This window comes from Ictalurus furcatus, chromosome 24 (assembly GCF_023375685.1).
Source record: "Ictalurus furcatus strain D&B chromosome 24, Billie_1.0, whole genome shotgun sequence".
Lineage (NCBI taxonomy): Eukaryota > Metazoa > Chordata > Actinopteri > Siluriformes > Ictaluridae > Ictalurus > Ictalurus furcatus.
The window spans coordinates 10,724,898-10,746,968 of record NC_071278.1 but is presented as its reverse complement, the minus strand read 5'-3'; the positions used below and the strand labels follow the sequence as shown (position 1 = coordinate 10,746,968).

Here is a 22,071-nt window from a genome sequence, read left to right as displayed (position 1 = left end):
AAAGGAAGATTTCTGTGACTTTCACTCCACTAACTTCAACGTTTGCCTGCAACACATTTGCCTATGTTTTTATTTAATATTTAAAAGGCTTCGTTCTCACTATATACTGCATGCTTACTACATGACTATACAGTAACACGTCATGTTCTAGAACCTACTACATTGCATTATATCCCTACTGAGGATAAGCACTTAAGTTCTTAAGACAAGCTCATTGGACAATAGTTGAACTTTACTACCATCCACTATTCATATCCAGTATGCACTGCCATTTTACTTCTATTCATTGTTTACTTTTGCATTACTTTCTTCTTTCCTTTTCTCGTATTTCTCATACTGTATACAATCCTGTATATCCGTATTAATTTTATCGCTGTTTACAATGTGTACGCTGTTGACAGGGTGGGTTAGTGATTAGCATGTTTGCCTCACACCTCCAGGGTTGGAGGATTTGATTCTTGCCTCTGCCCTGTGTGCGTGTGTGAGTTTGCATGTTCTCCCCATGCTTTAGGGGTTTCCTCTGGGTACTCCGGTTTTCTCCCCCAGTCCAGAGACATGCATTGTAGACTGATTGTCATTCCCAAATCGTCCATAGTGTGTGAATGGGTGTGTGATTGTGCCCTGAGTCTCCTGGATAGGCTCCAGGCTCCCTAGGACCCCGTGTAGGATAAGCGGTACAGAAAATGGATGGATGGATGGACAATATTGAGAACGTGTACACAGCACTGCCACATTAATTCCCCTTGTCAGTTGCTTATATCTACAATGTTTACACCCTACTGCACTACCACATCATACTCTTACACTGTATTCTCTTTAATATATTTATTCTTAATTTGTTTCATTTATAATGTTAAATTACTGTTAGTATACTTCCGAACTCTCTGTGCTGCTGTAATAGGTGAATTTCCCTCTGCGATGAATAAATTGATCCATCCATCCATCCATCTATTGAACCATAAGCTCCATATTGGAAAATGTTAACGATGTTCATGATACGGTCCATTTTGAAGGGGTCATGTCTGTAACTGACAAATTATTGAACTTGATCTTCATTGAATCCACTGGTTGTGGTGTATGTGTGTGTGTGTGTGTGTGTATGTATATATATATATATATATATATATATATATATATATATATATATATATATATATATATATACACATATACATATACATATATACACATATACCAGTAGAAGCCCTACATTCTGAGAAGGAATATTTCAGATGGTCCTTAGTTTACAGCTCTACTTGAAACCTCTACTGAAAGAGAAAACCTCGGTTGTAGGGTTCTACATAGAGCATAAAGTGACAACAGTGTTGTGCTTACTGCTTCTTTGCTTTTGGCAGAGACTCCCTACTTCACAGCCGAGCCCAGGAGGAAGATGATGGGAGAAGTGGAGAAAAGCATGGATATCCCATGCCAGGCTCGAGGTCAGCACTGAAAAATATACTTTTTATGTCGTTTAGTATGATTGTTTTACTACTGCTGTGGATGGGACCCATTTTCAGCATGTATTCTCTTCGCTCACCCAAAGACCCAAAGCTATCACCGTAGAGAAACATCATGCGATGCATTCAGTGATCTGCAGTGAATCGAGTACAGTGCAGCCAATATCTAAAAGTGTGTATTTACGGAGAGCTGGAAAATTGTTAGGAGTGATTTATAAAATCATTACAGCTCTGAGAATGTCATTTTGAGTTGACCGTAAGAGAAATGGTGGCCTTTTGGAGAAGTAGCGAAGTCATGATTAGCTGTGAGAGATGAGTAGTTAAGGGGAAAGGGCCAGTCCGGCTATCGTTATGTTGAGAAAAATTGGGCAGTGGAAATGGTATTGGCTTTCTGCCAGAAATATTCTCCATTGCTTTCCCCACCAGTTTTCTAATAGCCTAAAAGTGGAAGGTCAGCCAATAGTCAGGGCCATTCATACAATATTTGTCAGTGCTGCATCCAGGTGTCACATGGTTTCAAAATCAGATGCTGTCAAAATCAGATGCACTGAGAGAAATAAAGACAATCAACCGAGCCACTTCTAATTTAACAGAGTGGAAATTTTGTTATTCATTTCTCACAGCAGTAAAAACAATAACATTGTTCCAAAGTACTCTTTTCTGGAATTTAATATAAACAGAATTTTGATTTTCACTTCTCAGGCAGGAAAATAAATGCTGCTAAGAGAAACTGTCCCACTATACCTCAATTCATGCTTTTGCATGATTTTTTTTTTTTTTAATGCATACAAAATATATACATCAGAAATATGGAAACAAAATTCCACTGGATTATGTATTAATAGTTTTTTGAACAATAAATTTAAACATGAAAATAAATACTGAATAGTAACGTATAGAAATAAGTTTATCACGTCAACCCCATCTGTAAACGCATTTCCCAGAATCCTTCGCTACAAGGCTGATCACATCAACTGTTATTTCGTTCTCACTTCCCACACTTCAAATCACACACCTATTTCAAATCACAATTCACTACAATGTACATGCTGTTTTCCCAAAGTTCTATAGCTTCATAATAAAGTTACAGCATCTTGCATAAAAAATAAAAAACTAACAATACTTATTGAATGAAATAATTGATTTACTGTGCCCTCCACTAATATTAGCATCCTCTGTAAATATGAGCAAAGAAGGCTGTGAAAAACACATTCATTCATTCAAGAGAAGGGTGTCTTTATTGTTTAACCTTTTGAACTTTTGTTTATAAAATTCACAAAAATTCTCTGCTCTCATGGATATCAAACAATTGCAAACAAAACACAGGTTTATCTAAAAAAATATCTTTGTTAAATATAGGTGTGCAACAATTATTGGCCTTTTAGTCAATACTTTGTGCTACCTCCTTTGCCAAGATAACAGCTCTGAGTCTTCTCCTATAATGTCTGATGAGGTTGGAGAATACATGACAAGGGATCTGAGATCATTCCTCCATACAGAATCTCTCCAGATCCTTCAAATTTTGAAGTCCACGCTGGTGGACTCTCCTCTTCAGTTCACCCCCACAGGTTTTCTATGGGGTTCAAGTCAGGGGACTGGGATGGACATGGCAGGACCTTGATTTTGTGGTCAGTAAACCATTTTTGTGTTGATTTTGGATGAATGTTTTGGATCATTGTCCTGCTGGAAGATCCAACCATGGCCCATTTTAAGTTTTCTGGCAGAGGCAGTCAGGTTTTCATTTAATATCTGTTGATATTTGATAGAGTCCATGATGCCATGTATCCTAACAAAATGTCCAGGTCCTCTGGCAGAAAAACAGCCCTAAAACATTAACGATCCACCACCATATTTAACTGTGGGCATGAGGTACTTTTCCATATGGCTTCCTCTCTGTGTGCACCAGAACCACCTCTGGTGTTTATTGCCAAAAAGCTCCATTTTGATTTCGTCTGACCATAGAACCCGATCCCATTTGAAGTTCCAGTAGTGTCTGGTAAATGGAAGATGCTTGAGTTTGTTTTTGGATGAGAGTAGAGGCTTTTTTCTTGAAACCCTTCAAAACAACTTGTTGTGATGTAACACAATCACGGATTGTAGTTTTGTGACTTTCAGCTCGAATTTGGTTCCTGGAGATAATATCTCTGCTGGAAGGCACTCCCTGGGAGATTCCCATTCACAGGGATCTATTGTCTCAAGCCAGAGGGTTGATTTATCATCCTCGGCCAGAGCTATGGAAACTGTGAGGGCACCAGCTCAGATTCCAGTCTCTCAACCGAGGTTGTAGAGACCATGTTAAATGCTAAAGCACCATCCACAAGAAAATTGTATGCATTCAAGTACCAACTTTTTATTGTGGCGTGAGAAACACCATTGAGACACAATAACTGAGCAATAGCTACAGTCCTGGAGTTCTTACAGGAACCTTTCTCAGCAGGGATGGCTCCTTCTACAAATACGGTCTGCGTAGCCACACCCCTATTGATGGAGCCATTAATTGATTTATATATATATATATATATATATATATATATATATATACACATATATTCCAAAAAACCAAACTAACAAGGAAAATGTTTAAAGACGAATAAAGAAGTGCTGGTGTGAAACAAAACATAATCACTGAAAATTGAGTCTTATAACTAATCATAATTAAGCATCAAAATCAAAATCATGTTAGTTGCTTATCTGGGTCTTTGTAAGCTCGGAATTTTATATTAAGGAACCAAGTTTTAGTTAAATTCCCCTGATTTAAAGCTTTCAAAAGATCCTTCTATAAGGTAAATATAACACAATGTTCTTGTCTCATGTGTATGTATACATCAGACCTGCTACTAGAATCTAGATCTTTCCCTGACATCCTTGTTGTACTCTACTCCTTCTATGGAGCAGTCCATATTGTTAACCGCTTTTCCCTCTTGGCTTTTAACCCTCAGGTGTACCCGTGCCCAAGCTGGAGTGGTATAAGGATGCAGTGCCTCTCAGCAAGTTGAATAATCCACGCTATAAGGTCATCTCCAGCATGGGACTGCAGATCAGGAGACTGCAGCCTAACGACGCCGGTATCTTCCAGTGCTTCGCTAGGAATGCAGCTGGAGAGCTGCAGGTCCACACCTATCTAGATGTGACAAGTGAGTCAGAAGCCAAGAGGAGAGAAAATTTGTATTCTGGGTTTGCCAAGTGTTGGGAAAGCGCACTCTGTCTGGCCGTAATTACTGGCTCGCGGAGACAGCGGAAGCGTAATAAAAGGCATTATGCGTGACGGACTGAAGAGAACTCACTCCCTATGCTTTAACGTCCCGCAGTCACAAATACGTTTGTGCTAATGTAAAACCAAATGTCTTCTCGCTCGCCAGTTAGGAAATTGAAGCGTTTCCCTGTGGAAAAGCCTGTCTGGTGCTGATTACTTCATAATGTTTGCTGTGTCGAGGCTCCTTGCATGTGCCGTGTGAGGCTATAAAGGTGTCTAGGAGAAACACTCCCATCATGCTGATAATTACACTGCTGTTGTGTGATCACACTGACTGGATTGCGATAACGATTTTTAACTTTACACGCTGACCTTTAGACGATCCTATTTTCTCTGATTATTGAATTTCCCTGATTATTTCCTCGAATTGCCATCAGACTGGATGCAAGACCTGTTACATATATTGTACATTATTATTAGATACTATATACATATCTTTTATATTATATGTCTGATGGGGGAAGGGAGGCAACCTCCTCTGGGGTTGGAGGTTCGAGGTCCCGCCTCTGCTTTGTGTGCACGGAGTTAGCATGTTCCTCCCTTGCCTTTTTTTTTTGTTTGGTCGGGCTGTACTCTGATTTTCTCCCCAAGACGTGCGTTGTAGGCCAAATGGCATTTCCACATTGTCCGTAGTTTGTGTGAGAGTGTGTGCAATTGTGCCCTGCAATAGGTTGCCACCCCATCCAAAACGGGGGTGTCCCCTGCTTTGTGCCCCAAGAACCCTGGGATAGGCTCTAGGCTCCCCCATCACCCTGTGTAGGATAAGCAGTATGGAAAATGGATGGATGTCTGATGTGTCTTTGTCTGAGTGCTGGTCCAGACTCAGATTAGTACTTCAATGAAGTACTTCACATTCAGATTGGAGAAAAAAAACATTCTACCTGTTATCCCAGGAGTCTCTTGTCTCAAATCTGAATGAGCTTTATAGCATGTCATTCCATAATGCAAGACAGTATGGGAAGAAAAAAAATCCTGAGCAATTTATCTTGAGGGGGCGGAAGATCAGGTATTGATGTCTGGATGCTGCTTCTGTCTTGCTGTAGTGACCGTATATATATCTTGACCCTCATATTGACCAGTGGTTCAATAAAAGCCATTTAAAGCCTCCTCCTAGGTGTATTGTTCCTGTATAGATCTGATTCATGCCAAAGTGATCAAGGGCAAGAACAGTGAATGAATACCGGCATGCACTGTAAATATTCAGCACCCAGTCTAAAGAGAGACTGCAAACTGCTGTTCTAGTGTGCCAGCAAAGCCATTAAGAAAAAGAACATGACCATTCTCTATAACATTCCCTGGAAGGCTTGAAGGAGTGTGTAATATTGTACCAGAAATTCAATGACCACATGAGCTGGAAAAAGCTAATACTGGGCTACGTAATGCATGTGCACAAAAATATGGCAAGTATATCTTCAGGAGCGGTGTATGTTTTTAAAATATGTAAATATGACTTCAGGGTTATTTGGAAATGTTCTTTCTTGGGCTTTTACCTCATCAATCTTTATGAAGTTACATCTAAAGGGTTGAGAGGGAACTAGCCTTTTAGCCACTGTGCAAATTGAGCTGAAATGAGGTTTATTTTCGCATCTTGGCTCCAAATTGATATGCCAAAAAAAAATTCAATTCAGAATCCAAATAATCTTGTTTTCCCTTTCATCTACAACAGGCACCACCATCCCCAGTGGAGATACCTATTCATTTACACATCTCTGCCTATGATAAAATAACCTACCGACTCCAAAATGCTTCCATTATGACCGCCCAATCAGAAGAGTTTAATTGCATTTATATAGGTTGTTTACTGATTCTGATTTGTATCACAGATTTGCTGAATGAGTGAAAAAACACCAATCAGAATAACAAACAATAGCACTGGGATGAAAGTAGGAATAGAATTGGGATTTAATTCAATTTCCTGTTGTTAGTCCTCTTGTAGTGATTTGTACATTCACACATGTTTGTATGTGTATGTGAGCTGCATTAAGCAGACTGACTTGAGAAGCGTTGCTGCCTGCTTGGCTACACCTGTGTTTATGGATTATGCAGGTATCACTCCGGCGTTCAGCGCTCCACCGGTTAACATCAACATAACCGACGGTGCTGTGGCCTCCTTCACCTGTCAGGTCTCTGGTGCCCCGAAACCATCCATCACCTGGAGGAAAGGTAATCATTAACTTGCCATGTGACGACAGCTTACAATGCCTTGCGAGTGTTCACCCAGTTGTTCTGGTGCCATGTGATCAAAGTAGAGAACAAACCTAAAGAGGGAGCAACATGAAGATCAAGGAGCTTTCAAAAAATGGAACAGGAAAAAAATCCAAAGGGCTACTTTCAGCACGATGCTGCCACCATCGTGCTTCACTGTGGGGATACTGTAATCAGGGTGACGCGCAGTTTGGGGTTTCGACCAAATGTAGAGCTTTGTTTCAACTTGGTTTTGGTTTAATCAGACCAGAGAACCTTTTCCTACATGTTTGATACTTTTGATACTCCAAACAGGATGTCAGAGGGCTCACCACCAGCTTTGCGGCGTGATCAACAGATATACACATCATAAAGAGATTAGAGCATTAGCAAGTCTCTAATAAGGCTTGTTTAAGCCTAGTATTCTATTCAGTACATCGCAAAGAAGCTCCAGTTAACCCTGGGATTTCCTTTTTTCCTTCAAATTTACAAATAACAGTTGTTATGGAAAGGCTTCTCACAGAGGGTTTTGTTTTTAAGAATGTATGAATATTAAAAAAAAAGGTGGCACAGTGGTGTAGCAGGTAGATGAAAGCTCCAGAGACACAGTGCATGTCTGTGTGGGTTTCCTCCAGGTACTCCGGTTTCCTCCCACTTCTCAAAAAAAAAACATGACAGTAGGTAGATTGGCTGTGTTAAGTTGCCCCTAGTTGTGAATGAATGTGTGAATGTTGTTGTGCATGGTGCCCTGTGATGGACTGGTCTTCCATCCACGATGTATTCACTGAAGATACGGAACGAATGAACGGATGGATGGATGGATGGATGAAGGAATGAATGCAGCTAAATGGTGCACAGCTTGTCACCTGTTGTATAAAAGTTATTTATCACTCACACGGGCTTTTTAGTGCTCTTTAGCCGAGGACGACAAATTGACAGACGCGACGCTGCGAGTTTTTGTGTGTTGCAGAGCGCTATTAAAACGTCTTTGTTGCAGATGATTGGCAATATAACAAAGATCATTCTGTAGAAACGCGCACTACAAATCTCTCTTTGTATCCCAGCACCGTTTTCTGGCTTATATTCATGAAGTCATTTCCATAGCCTTCCCAATTATGTGCATGGAGCTCTCCTAATGAGACAGGCTGAACTGAAGAATTTCCCCCTGGGAAAACTTTAAGCATGTAATAAAACATCAGGCACAACTAAACAGCCACTCATGATACTTTGTTAATCCTTTGCGTCGTCACAGAAATGAGACACTGAACAGTGTGTGCGTGTGTGTGTGTGTGTGTGTTTACAGATGCACAGGTACTAGCCAGTGGCTCAGTACAAATTCCACGCTTTATGTTACTGGAATCTGGGGGACTGCAGGTGCAGCCGGTGGCGCTGCAGGACGCAGGAACATACACCTGCTACGCCGCTAACAGTGAGGGGGTGATCAATGCCAGCGCTGAGCTTACTGTGTGGAGTAAGATCTTCGTTTCCGCATGCAAACACACACACACACACACACACACACACACACAACGGGTAGTTATATATATATATAACTACCCGCGGTAGAGATGGACTTTATCCCCGTGTTAAGAGAGAAGGGTATCACCTCCTGAAGCTTTTGCTGCCTCCAGAACAATAAAAAACATTATGTCGAGTACACAGAAACATTCAGTCGTAATCACGAGAAAACCATCGATCACAAGAAAGTAAGAAAGATATAATAATAATAATAATAATAATAATAATAATAATAATAATAATAATAATAATAATGCATGGCCTTTTCCATGAAATACTAATAAATTCAGATCAATATCAGAATATTTTTCAAAATTCTACATTCATTCCTCATAATAATAAATAATAATTTGTAATGATTTTTTGGTGTATATATATATATATATATATATATATATATATATATATATATATATATATATATATATATATATATATATATATAGACACATTCTCAGGATGGAGCGCTGTAATGCACTTTCACGCAGAGAGTGCCTCTGCTCTCTTGTTACTGAAAGAACAAAAGTACGAGTGTAGAAGGAGTAATACCCAGAGGGTTATGAATTTTGAGTAATTTGTCTGAGATTACATTTTACAAATGAACTCCTTAAAAGTCGCAGCTTACTCTCCAGTTATTTATCTTAAATCATATTCCGTCGTTACTACAGTATGAATAATTCATTAACTACACTGAAACTAATAGGAAAGGTACGTAGTTATGAGAGTTTGATGAATGTGTGGAGCTAAAGGCATTAATAAGGGTTTGATTGTCTTACATTAGTTTTAAGGTTATTTGGGTTGTTCAGGGTTATTTATTTATTTATTTATTTATTATTAGCCATCGAATCTGTTTAAAAATCGCCCGCTGTAGAGATGGACTTTATCCCTGCGTTCAGAGAGAAGAGTGTGCCCTCCTCAAGTGTCGGACACTAACATGCAAGTTGTCGAGTCCCTGGTCAAAGTAAAAACTCATTTGTTCATCCATGATACTGCGGGATTGCGCTAAGCTTTTGCTTCCTCCAGAACAATAAAAAACATGTTGTTATGTCGAGTAAACAGAAACATTCAGTCGTAATCACGAGTAAACCACTTGTGTTATGTCGATATCACGAGAAAATAACTATTTTGTTATGTCAAGAGCACGACAAAGCAAGAAAGAAAAAAATGCATAATAATAATAATTATAATAATAATAATAATAATAATAATAATAATAATAATAATGCATGGCCTTTTAAGGCTTCCATGAAATGCTAATAAATTCAGGTCAATATCAGAATATTTTTCAAAATTCTACATTCATTCCTCATGATATAATTTGTAATGCTTTTTTTGTGTGTATTAAATTATAAATGCAAAACAGAAGCATGTTTACTAGTGGGTTCAGAAATGTAGACCCCACTGTTAGTGTATAATCAATATTCATACTCCAGTTTCTGAGTGAAAAACACTTCTAAACACTGACTGATCGTTCAAGTATAACATCCCTGTCCTTAAAAGTTAGATCAGGGTTTTATTTAAAGGAGTTAGTGGTGGCTAAAGATGATACTCCATATAAAAAGACTGGCTGGTTCTTTCCAGTGTTCTGTGAAACATTTTGTTACTTCAAGTGTCAGACTATCTATTGACAGTTTGCGAGACTACACTGGGGCTAAAATCAGCCAGTTGCTGTCGAGCTAACATATGCAGAGACGCACTGAAATGTAAATGTGACCCAAAAGTAAATCGTTGAAATATGTGTGACTCTGAAGCTCAGTTTTTGTTTTGCATATACACTTTAGATCCATTTCAGCAAGTGTGTCCCTGTATCGCTGTGTTGAGTGAAGAAGTGTCTGGTTCTATGTCTTCCCAAAGGTCGCACCTATATTTCCCAGCCTCCTGTGGACCGGCGTGTCATCAAGGGAACGACGGCCATTTTAGAGTGCGGTGCCATACATGATGCACGCGTGCACGTAAGGTGGGTGGTGATGTAGTGTTCTGGACATTCCTCGAGGCCAGGCTTGCCCCATTCGTACCGAGTATAATGTTAATTAGAAGTGCCAGCCCATGCGACGTTAAGTAGATTCAAAATGCAATCCGTTATGCTGTAAACCTAATTCAGAGCTAATATGCAGGAAATCGGTGTAATGAAGCACTCATGCGTTCCCTGCTCCTGTCCTCTCTTTCTCCCTCTGTCTCATCCACTCCATCTTCCTGTTCCCTGCCCTCTCTCTCCTCTCACTCTTGGCCCTCTTGACTGGTTTTCTGTCTTCTTCCCTGTCTGTCTGTTTGTTTGTTTTTATTTTTCCTTCTCTCCCTTTTTTTCTCTGTTCTTTTGCTCTCTTCTTCTCACTGTCTCACTTCTACGCTGTATGTCTCTCTGCTGTTCCCGTTCAGGTTTGTGTGGATGAAGGGCGGCGAGATGGTCAGTCAGTCCAAAGGAGGACGGATTAGCGTGCAACAAGGCTCACTGCACATCTCTCAGACGTGGTCGGGGGATATAGGCGATTACACTTGCGATGTGATTTCGCTTGCCGGCAATGACTCCAAGACTGCACGCCTGGAAGTGATGTAAGCTCCGAACAAGCTCCGCGGCTTCCTGTTAATTCCCTCCGGCTTGATGCGTGTCCCTTTTCCAGTTATATGCTGTATGATGTATAAGCGTCCTTTCAAATTCACATTTTTAGTCTCAGCCCTTAGCTTTCAAAAAGCTTCTTTTCTTCAGGAACAGCTGGGCTTTGTGAAGCTCATGATGACTGCGGCTCTCTGGGGTACAGCGCTTTTCTCAAATCCCAACTACAAAACGGCTGCAATGTTCCCTACCATCTAATATCATATAGAGTATGTTAGTTTAAAAAGAAATTTAAAGTCATTAACACTTTGTTAAATAGTACTTTTATAAGCATTTCATAAATCTTTTATGAGAATCTTATATCAACTTATGTAAGTTAACATTAGAGGTTTTATACCATATTTGATTAGTTTATGTATACTAACAGCACAGGCACAAAACAGCTTTCCATTTAGCTACCATATGTGTGTGTGTGTGTATGTATATATATATATATATACATACACACACACACACACACACACACACATATATACATACATAGATACATACATACAAATGTGTGTATGTATGTGTATGTGTATATAAGTGTTAATTTCCCCCATGTATGGAGACTTTTGGGACACTGTAATTTGAAAACTTGACATGACACTGACTGTGTTACGCTCCCGCCGGCAGATGGCGCTGCGGCGTCGAAGTGCAAGGAGTGCTGCAGAGCACGCATGTGCACGAGATTACGTAAAGAGGACTGTTTAATATGGACACGTGCCTTTGTTTTGGTTTTGTTCTCTTCCTGTTCAGGTATTGGTTTATGTACGAGGGTGTCTCATTATTGGTTCCAGCTGTCTGTACTTAAGCGTGATTATGTTGGTTACTTAAACCCCTCGTGTTGCGGTGCACTTCGCGCAGTATTAAATGAGTAAGTGAATGAATGAATGTAGTGGCGAATACGTTTAGTATGCTAAGCAGTCTTGTTTACGTGTCCTGCTCTGTTCCCTGCCTCGCATCCAGTTTCTTGTTTAATCCTTGGTTATCTGTTCCTGTCTAGACCGCGTTTCCTTGTTTATTGATTCCTGTTCGAAAATAAAGAAGTTGATCTGCACATGCTTCTGCCTCCGCTCCCGTTTCGTAACAGACTGACACATGGGCATCTTAATTAAGCGACGTCATGTTGGACTAACGCTTCATAATCAATCCAAACGGATCAAAATAACTTCAGGAATATCCGATTTCCAATTCCATCCAACTCCATGGTAAATGCACATCCCAAGCCCGTAAGCTGACGAGACGGAAACGTTTTAGAAAACGTTTCGCCGCCTTATAAAGTTGCTGTTATTATAGACAAACTAATAACTATGAAAAAAATGATTAAAGGCTATAGATCTATACAACAGTCTCGAACAGTACCTATAAAGAGAGTTCTTTCTCTCCTCGCTAAAATACTATAATCTCACCTCATGAAGGTTTTCACTTTCACCGTCGCGTTATAAAATATGTATGTAATTCTTATGAATGTGTTTTGAAGGCCCGGTGTAGGCGCCACACAAACAAACTGTTACCGAATGCGCTGTCAAAACTGTAGTGTAATTTATTCTTCCAGTTGCAAAAAGCCACCTTGTGCCCAATATAATCATGTGCAGAAGCATTTTTCACAATAAGAAACACTCTACTCAACACATGCTTGTGCAATTAGCTAAATAGCAACTAGAATAATAATGGCTAGGATATTGTATAATCAATGCAGCACAGAAATATTGTTCAGCATGAGCATGCCATTGTTGCAAACTTTTCCCTCTGCTTTCCAGCTGTTTTTATTCATTCAACAGGTCTGTTTGGCAACTTACAAAGTATATTCATTACTGAGCATAAGCATGACCTAAAATCGCCTTCCTTTTGTGAATTTCTGCGTTTCTTTTTCAGCTTTCGCATTTGCATGCCAAGATGTCTGCTGGGTTTTTTTTTTTAACTGAACAAATATGATTCTTGCTATTCTTTGTCTTTTGCCTTTTTGACTCCCACTCTTGCTCTTTCCAAACATTTTCCTTTCTAACGACAAGATGAAAAGCACATTGTAATTATCTGAACTGATGTTCATGTTATGGTTTTGAAGAACATCGTGGCATAACAATGAGTCTGTTATTTTTTGCGCGTTATCAAACGCTGCGATCGTCGTTTTTATTCATCGGATGACACCAAAACACATGGCACAGAAAGTCATTTTGGGAGACGGGTGTGCGCTGGAGCAAGGAAAGAGTGTAGCGGGATGGGGGACGCCAGTGAAATGACCCAGTGGAACATTTATTGTGTCATACTAACAGTGTTGATACTTAGTGACACATGGGGGAAATGTCGGTAATCTGTTATCTCAACAAAGTTCCTGTAATCTGTTATCTCAGCAACACCACTGGACATATGGCTTGCATGCCAGGAAAGGCTTGACTCTGACACAGTGGCTTCGAAGCTCCAGCAAAGTCCGGACACATGGCCTCTCTTCTCTCTCGCTCTCTCTCTCTCTCTCTCCAGGAAATCTGTGCACTCTGCATAGACATATTTACTCTGCAGAAGAAGCTAAAAAACAAAGTGTATTTAATAGCAATGAACCATTCGTTCATTAAGCTGTGTGTAAATCCAGGCCTGCGTGTTTGTTTGCACATGTAGTTGGGTAGTTCTCCCAGCAGGAACTTGTAGACTGACCTTTATTTGGTGGAAACTTTTTTCCCCGTACCATTTCCATCTGGGTTTCAAGTGCTTTCCGAAGCCCGCTAACGCTAACATCCAAAAAACATTTGTAAAGCAGCAGGCTGCTAATCGTATTTCAGATTGTGCTTCAGGTTTGTTCTCTCTTCTTTCGGGCCTTCCAGTGTTGTGTACATGCGTCATTTCAAATTGTGTGCAATCAAAGCATTCATCTTTTAAAAGACTACTGACCTTTGGGCTCTGAGCGGGTGTTTAGAGATACGTGAAGCTCCGGGTTTGATGACTATTTCTTTTTTGACGTCTTAACTTAAATGAAACCGCTTAACAAGCTTGGCATTTATTGCATAAAGCCGGTCTCGGGTTCAAGACGTGAAGGAAAAAGGCCAGAAAAGGTATTGGGGGTGTTTATGGAGAATTCTGTAGGATTAAGACTCTTTATTTGTCTGTAGCATTGTTCGGTCCTTATTAACAGTTAAAGCCGTTTGTCCTGGAAGAGGCATTCGAGCGGTTCTCTACCACATGGCTCAGCTCATCCTGCCTTCCCTCGAGCACAGCTGCCCGTGTCATTAGAGAGAAATGGCTTTTTAGTCAGATGTACTTTCCACTGGCAATAGATTACTTAACCATGGCAGCAGAGATATTGCTTGGGATTGAGGCATTAGTGCTTTAAATACAGTCTGGAGTCATTACTTAGTTCAGATTTTCATGGAAAATCAAGTTCTGCACTGAGCTTTAACATTCTTTAAGTGGAAGGTAATGTGTATAGTTGTAGAAGAACGTATCATTTCTTCAAGATGCTTGTCTCTCCATTTCTAACAATACCCCGACCCCCCCCCAACCCGACAGATTTGCACAAGATGAAAGGCATGTATCGGTGCTGTTCTGTGAGATTGTCAAAGGTTTCTTGCCTACTTAAGAATAACAAACAAAAAAAAAAAACGTGATGGAACCTGGTGCTTTGATGATTCTTTCTTTGCGTTTAATTTAGAGAAGAAAACAAACTTTCACGATACTGGAAGTACTGGTGATGCACTGATACGTGACTGAAGTCAAACCTTGCCAACTCTTAATTAGTAAAGCGATTAATAAAATCAGCAGAATCAAGTGGAACATAATTAACTAGATTGGCAGGGGAATTTGGAGAAAAAAATCAGGAGAAAATCAGGCTGGTTTTGTCTTTGAACACTGAGGAGAGAAGGGAAAGGGGAGTGGACCAACCACAGAGGAGATCTGATAGTGAAAGGCCCAGAGCGAGGCGCTGTGCAGAGTATTAGTCAAAGCTTCAAGCAGACATGTTGAGAAAGTACTGCTTCACATTGGAAATGTTTGCTAAACCTCTAAGGATGATCTGTATGTGTGTGTGTGTGTGTGTGTGTGTGTGTGTGTGTCTGTGTGTGTGCTGACTCTAAACTTGTTTTTTCTCTTCTCTCTTCGCAGCGAGTTGCCTCACTCACCGCGGAACCTGCAGGCCGGCCTGAACGCCACAGACAGCCGCAGCGTGCACCTGTCCTGGATGAGGCCCTTCGATGGCAACAGTCCCCTGCTGCACTACATCGTAGAGCTCTCAGAGAACAGTACGTGTTCACTTTGTGCCACAACGAGGTGTTGCATCACTCTTCATTTGTATTAGTTTTCATAGTTAAAGCAAAAACAAATAAATAAATAAAAATGCTGCCAAACACCAACGAAACAAAAAGCCATGGACTCGCACTTAATTATTCCATCCACAGGCTACAAATCACATTCCCAGCTTCAGTGCTTTTCAGGCTGCACTATCCACAATGAAAATAAATCCATATGCAACAAATAATAATAAAACGAATGCATCATTGTAGTATTTAATGACATTCCTATTCTTAAAAACAAACTTGATGGCAAAAACGTCTCCGCTTAAATGGTCTGTCCATCTACTGTACTCTTATCGTACAGCACTGGTCACTACTGGATTTACTGTACTGTGCCACACTGAAAGGATTTTATTTAGCTTTAAATGATAACAAAAATAGCTGAAGGAGCGGGCAGGATGGTTCTGTTCAGCGTTCCTTAAGCAGTCCGTTCAGGATTTCGTGGGGTTTTTTTGTGATTGTTGCGGCCAAAAATGCTTGATTTTGCTGCGATTTGGTTTTTTTTGCATTTGCATGAAATTGTTTTGCACGGTCTTTCAGTTTGTTGGGATATGAGACCTTTTAATGATAATGAGTTTTTATTGATGACATATACGTTACAGCACAGTGAAATTATTTTCTTCACATACCCCAGCATGTCAGGAAGTTGGGGTCAGAGCGCAGGGTCAGCCATGATACAGCACCCCTGGAGCAGAGAGGGTTAAGGGCCTTGCTCAAGGGCCCAACAGTGACAGCTTGGTAGTGCTGGGGCTTGAACCCCCGACCTTCTGATCAATAACCCAGAGCCTTTTACCGCTATACTTACCAAAAGTTATTGTAACAAACTTCACAGATGGGCAAGGAGGAGGCGGGAAGCGGCTGATCATAAACATAAATTTTAATAATAAACAGAACGTAAACATGCAAGTGCAACTCAAACATAAAGCACACGTGCATCTCTCCCTCTCTCTCTCTCCCTCTGGCACGTCCAGCCGCTCCTTTATCGTTCTCGCCCACTGATTAGACACCTCAGTGCCAGGCGTGTGTCCTCACAGCCTGGCCCCGCCCTCCTCCTCGTCACAGTGGTAAAACTGATGAAAAAGATAACGTTCAATTAAAGCAAAATGCTTACAAAATACATTTAGCCTGCTTTCTTTACTGTTTTTTTTTTTCCACCAGTGACTACGTTTACATGCACATCAATATTCCGATAATAATCGGAATTTGTCAATATTCTGATTAGTATCGAATCTGAAATACATGTCTTTCTCCTACTATATAGTAGCCGAGATACATGTATTTCTCCTACTATATAGCAGGTAATTGCACGGTTTCGGACGCAGCCGTGTTCTCTTGTTTGCTGTCAAACGGTTGAGCACTGCCGTGTGTGTACGTGTCCTGTCGTAAAATGCGGTGAAAACTCCCACACGATGTTAATAGTGTGATTAAGGTGTGTACATGTCTAGAATGACTAAAACAGGAATACTCCACACGTCTTAATTCCATTTGTGTTTACTTCGAGTATGACTTTAACCGGATTAAGGTCATCAATAATCGCTGTTTACATTCTAGTGTCTTAATCAGAGTATCGTCTTAATCGGGTTGATATATGATTATTGTTGTCCATGTAAACGTACTGAGTGATATTAGTCAACTATTCTATCCAAGCCCTAAAAGACACACACACTCTGAGTGTGTGCTAGCATGAGATGGTCAGAGTAATGCTCATTCCTAAGTGCGCTCAGATAAAGATAAATTATACTAGATAAAGGAGGTTGATCTTACTTAAATAGTGCTGTCTTGTGAAAGAACAGAGATGTAGAGAAGCGTGGAGACACTCCATCACCACCATCATGCCAGAATGGGGCAGATTAATCTGCACCGGGTGTGAGTGGACAGTGAGAAATGGGCTCTGTTGGAGGTGGAGGTGGAGGTGTAACAGTGCTGCATGCCCCTAGGATGTCAGAAACACCTGGACCACTGAGAGTGAAAAGCCTGATCTAAACATCTGTTCATTTTCACCATATGTCATTCCTCATAACGCAAGTTCAAGGAATTAAAGGTATTTATTGTCATTCTGTTCATGAGAACGAAATATACATCGTACTGTATAGAAATAAATAATATAGAAATATACATACATTAAGTTAAAAAAGAATTTAATAGACAAAAAAACTAAGAGCTATTAATAAATACTAAGCAATAAGTTTTCAAAAGCAGTGCATCATATTAGCATATTAAACCAGAGCGACATTATGACAAAGCAGCACAGCATAATGAGAGAAAAGGTATAAATATAAGGAGAGATCAGTCACTAAGGCAGGGAGTTCATGAGTCTTACAGCCTCTGGAAAGAAGCTGCATTTGAGTCTTTTTGTCATGGCTTTAATGCTTCTTAGCCTCCTGTCTGAGGGGAGGGGGTCGAGCAGTTCGTTTGCCGAGTGGGTGGGATCCTTCCTAATACAGGATGCTCTGCTTCTGCACCTGCTGCTGTAAATGTCCTGAATGGAGGGGAGGCTGCTGTGAGTTATTTATTTGGGCCGATTTAACCACCCTCTGCAGCGCCTTCTTGTCAGCAGCTGAACAGTTCCCGTACCAGGTGGTGATGGAAAAGGTGAGTGTGCTCTCCCCCACACGCCCATAAAAAGCTAACAGAACCGGAGTGTTGAGACCAGCCCGTTTCAACCTACTAAGAAAGTACAGGCGTTGGTGGGCCTTTTTTTAATGCTGGCTGTGTTTAATAATTGGAAATGTGTACCCCGAGATATTGAACCTGGAGACCATTTCCACAGCTGCTCCTCCGATGAAGAGGGGAGAGGGGATGTAGCGTCTCCTCCTAAAGTCCACAACCATCTCCTTCATCGTCCCCACACTAATGCGGTGGTTGTTTACCCTGCACCAGTCCACAAGCTCTTCCACATCCTGTCTGCAAAAGGACTCATCGTTGTGGGATATCAGTCCCACCACAACCGTGGCATCGGCAAACTTCACAATATGATTGCTCGGATATTTAGCCGAGCCGTCATATGTTAATAGCGTGTACAGCAAGGGGGCTCAACACACATCCCTGGGGGAGCCGGTGTTAAGGATGAAAGGTGAAGATGAGATGCCGTGGTCTTTAAGAGTCTGTGGCCTGTTCATTAAAAAGTCCAGGACCCAGTTACAAAGTGATGGTTTCAATCCAAGCAGCAGCAGTTTATTGACTAGAGTCTGCAGGACAATTGTATTAAAGGCAGAACTGAAGTCCAGGAAGAGCAGCCTGACATGAGTCCCTGCTCTCCAGATGGTTGAGAGCAGAGTGGATGACCGATGAAACTGCATCTGATGCAGACCGGTTCTTCCTGTAAGCATACTGATAGGGGTCCACATTAATGTCAGTGATATCCTTTATGTGGGCCTTAATCAGCCGTTCAAATCATTTTATGATTATCGGAGTGAGAGCCATTCGACGGTAGTCATTCATGCACGTCACGGCCAAGCTTTTGGGCACGGGGATGATAGTAGAGGTATTGAGACACATTGGCACCACAGCCTGGGAGAGTGAGGTGTTAAAGATATCAGTCAGTACCCCAGCAAGTTCATGAGCACAATCCCTCAAAACCCTTCCCAGGATATTATCCAGGCCTGCTGCTTTACATGTATTAATTCTCAGCAATGACCTCCTCACATCCTCGGTGGACACACTGAAAGGCATCTCACCTGGTTGGAGTGTGAGTCTGGAGTGGTGAGAGGAATTGGATGTCTCAAAGCGGGTATAAAATGTATTCAGGGCATCGGGAAGAGATGAATCCTGAAGGCATACAATATCTTTCCTGCTGTAGTCAGCGATGTTCTTAATGCCTTTCCACATGCACCGGGGGTCATTGGTGGAAATGTGACCCTGTATTTTCCGAGCATAATTAGCCTTTGGTTTCTTGATCCCGACCTCTAGTTCCCTCCTCGCCGCTCTCAGTCCCGTGCCCTGAGAAGACACCGCACCTCTCCATTCAGCCAGGGTTTCTGATTTGGAAGATAGTGACCTTCCTGGTGGTAATGACATCATCAATACATTTACTTATATAGCAACAAACAGATGACGCATATTCCTCCAGGTCCACCCCACCGATGCCGGTACACTTCTCTGAAGATCTGCCAATTGGTGTGATCGAAACGGTCCTGGAGCATGGAGGCACCTCCACTGGACCACACCATGATGGTTTTTACTGTGGGCTTGTTTTCTTTAAGCACAGGATGCTGAGGAGGAACCAGCAGGATGGAAATGTGGTCGGAGAAGCACAGGTGGAGGTGTGGCACTGCTCTGTATGCTTCCCGTCTTTTGGTATACACAAAGTCCAGCATGTGGCTTCCCCTGGTTACCATGGAGATGTGCTGGTGGAACCGAGGCAGAATGTCTGTCAATTTAACATATTTAAAATGACCTGCTACCACAAAAAAAGCCTCTGGATGCCTATTCCGTAGCACACAGATATGATTATGTAGTTCCGCTGCTGAACAGTGGCTGCTTATCAGAGAGCAGTTTGTACACCAGCCTTTGTTTATGTAAACAGAGTCCTCTTCCGCGAGTTTTCCCCGACAGATGGTTTGGTCGGCTCGGAAGAGGAGTAACCCGTCAATATTGTAAACTGAGTCTGGGATATTGTTACATAGCCATGTCTCCATTAATAGAAGTATGCAAAAATTCCTCATTTCCTTGTAACAGCTTACTCTGTGTCGCATTAAGTCCATCTTGTTGTCAAGCGAGCAGACATTTGCCAGAAAAAGTGTTGGAAAAATGTGTCTGTTATTAACCTTTAACCTGGCTATCAGGGTGGCCTGCTTACTCCACTTCTGCCTTCGTGCACATCCGCTTCCTCCTTCCCCTTAGCCGGTGTGTATTGCTCCTCCATTTCCTTCAGTGTTTGAGAGTGTGTACCCAAATTGTGCTTTTCAAAATGAAGCAGTTTACTATTGGAGTAGTTAATAAGGCACGGTGGCTTAGTGGTTAGCATGATTGCCTTGCACTTCCAGGGTTGGGGGTTCGATTCGCCCTGTGTGCTCAGAGTTCTTCAGAGCTCAGATCTTCTGGGATTTCCTCCGGGTACTCTCCCGGTCCTAAGACAAGTGTTGTACACTGAACACCATTTCCAAAGTGCACCTGTGTGTGATTTTGCGATGGGTTGGCACCCTGCCCAGGGTGTCCCCCACCTTGTGTCCCAAGTTCCCTGGGATAGGCTCCAGGCTCCACCACGACCTTGTGTAGGATAAGCGGTACAGAAAATAGATGGATGTTTCACCAGTCATTGCCAGCACCCTGATTTTTTTTTGGTGTGCTGCAGAAAAGGTTGTTTTGAACACGCATAATCATACATGAATTGTGGATATATGCTGTATACATGTTAGCATAGCAGGTTAGTACAGCATGTATACATTATAACTGCAGTATCAGACAAAGCCAGGCTCAGTGTGAGCAACCTCAAGCCCACTCTGTCTGTCTTTCTGTTATTTTCACCATCCCTGCTTTTCTGACTCACCTCCACTAGCAAACTCCTCCAGTCCATACATCTGTAGTGCCTGTAGCACGAACAAATTATCTATAACAGCCATAATTCTATTAGTAGTTTTTCAGCATCAGCACCGCCTCCTATAATAAAGTGTACCCCTGCTTTAATGTGCTTTGATTACAAATCCACAGCACAATCCTTTGTGTAATATTCAGGCTAATTTCTCTAAAGAGCCTGATGTTGTTTGATCTGATAATTAAGTATTAATAATTACTCGTGTTCTACTGGGGAATCCAGACTTGAAAATGATGTGCGATTAGGAGCCTCGGTTAGAGCCCTATACTGAGCGAATGAGACAGCTACTGTACACTCATTAGGAATTTGGTATCTGTCACATGAGTGAATATTGTTGTATGTCTGGACATCTCTGAACGAACATCCTCTCGCATGATTCCAGATTCTCCGTGGAGGGTGTACTTGCCCAACGTGGATCCGATGCTGACGACGGCCGAGGTGACCGGTCTCACTCCGGCACGAACCTACCAGTTCAGAGTGTGTGCTGTCAATCAAGTAGGGAAAGGACAGTACAGCGGTGAGACAAACCGGTAAGGAAGATGAGTAATGACAGTTTTAACAGATCCATTTTGTATTATTCGGCTGTGAAAGCAAAATGATGTGACAAAGTCGAGGGGGGGGGAAGCTTCTTTTTTTTCATAAGACACCAAAGTGAGTAAACAAATGGACTTAGATATGTATATTGACTTCACACTTCAGCTCAGGCGTCTGTAATCTGAATAGTGATAAAGACACAAGCTTGAATAGCACTTAACAAGAGCAGAAGCCTGTCTTTTTCCTGAGTAGTGACTCAGAGAAAGCTCAGATGTGACATGCAGATTTATCCCACAATGCCAGCATGATGTACTGCTATTTTTTTCCCCCAAATATGTATAATTTAGCACTGCATGAATTAGCTGACAGTTGCGATCCATTTATTAGAAGCACCAGCATGGCGCTGCAGCCTTTGCTGCTCCCATCAGAATAAGATAAGGATAAATATATCCCACTTATACAGCTCCAATGTACTGTGATTTTCAATGTGATTTCTCCTGTCATATCCCTGTAGCACTGTCGGCGTGCGGTGAACACACGTACCGTTCAGGCACCGAGTGGCAGCCTTGTGCCGTAATCAGCGCCTCGAGCAGCTCACATCTACACAGCCTGGAGCTGTGGGTGGCAGACACCTCAGCCCCGCTCGCACCAGCAGTCCTTATCAGCGCCAGACATGCTAAAGCATGGCGCCTCTGCTCAGGGAGAAGGAACAAAACTGC

The 22,071-nt window shown here is 41.5% G+C and overlaps 1 protein-coding gene across 2 annotated transcripts in view; it reads left to right on the top strand.

Moving 5' to 3' along the window:
- sdk1a (sidekick cell adhesion molecule 1a) overlaps positions 1-22,071 on the top strand; it is a 275,242-nt gene that overhangs the window by 185,434 nt on the left and 67,737 nt on the right. For both annotated transcript variants that reach the window (XM_053612689.1, XM_053612688.1), the window contains exons 8-15: positions 1,356-1,439; positions 4,397-4,591; positions 6,757-6,873; positions 8,198-8,365; positions 10,267-10,369; positions 10,789-10,962; positions 15,098-15,234; positions 21,201-21,348. In XM_053612689.1, the coding sequence (XP_053468664.1) occupies positions 1,356-1,439; positions 4,397-4,591; positions 6,757-6,873; positions 8,198-8,365; positions 10,267-10,369; positions 10,789-10,962; positions 15,098-15,234; positions 21,201-21,348 (1,126 nt within the window). The remainder of the gene's footprint in view (positions 1-1,355; positions 1,440-4,396; positions 4,592-6,756; positions 6,874-8,197; positions 8,366-10,266; positions 10,370-10,788; positions 10,963-15,097; positions 15,235-21,200; positions 21,349-22,071) is intronic.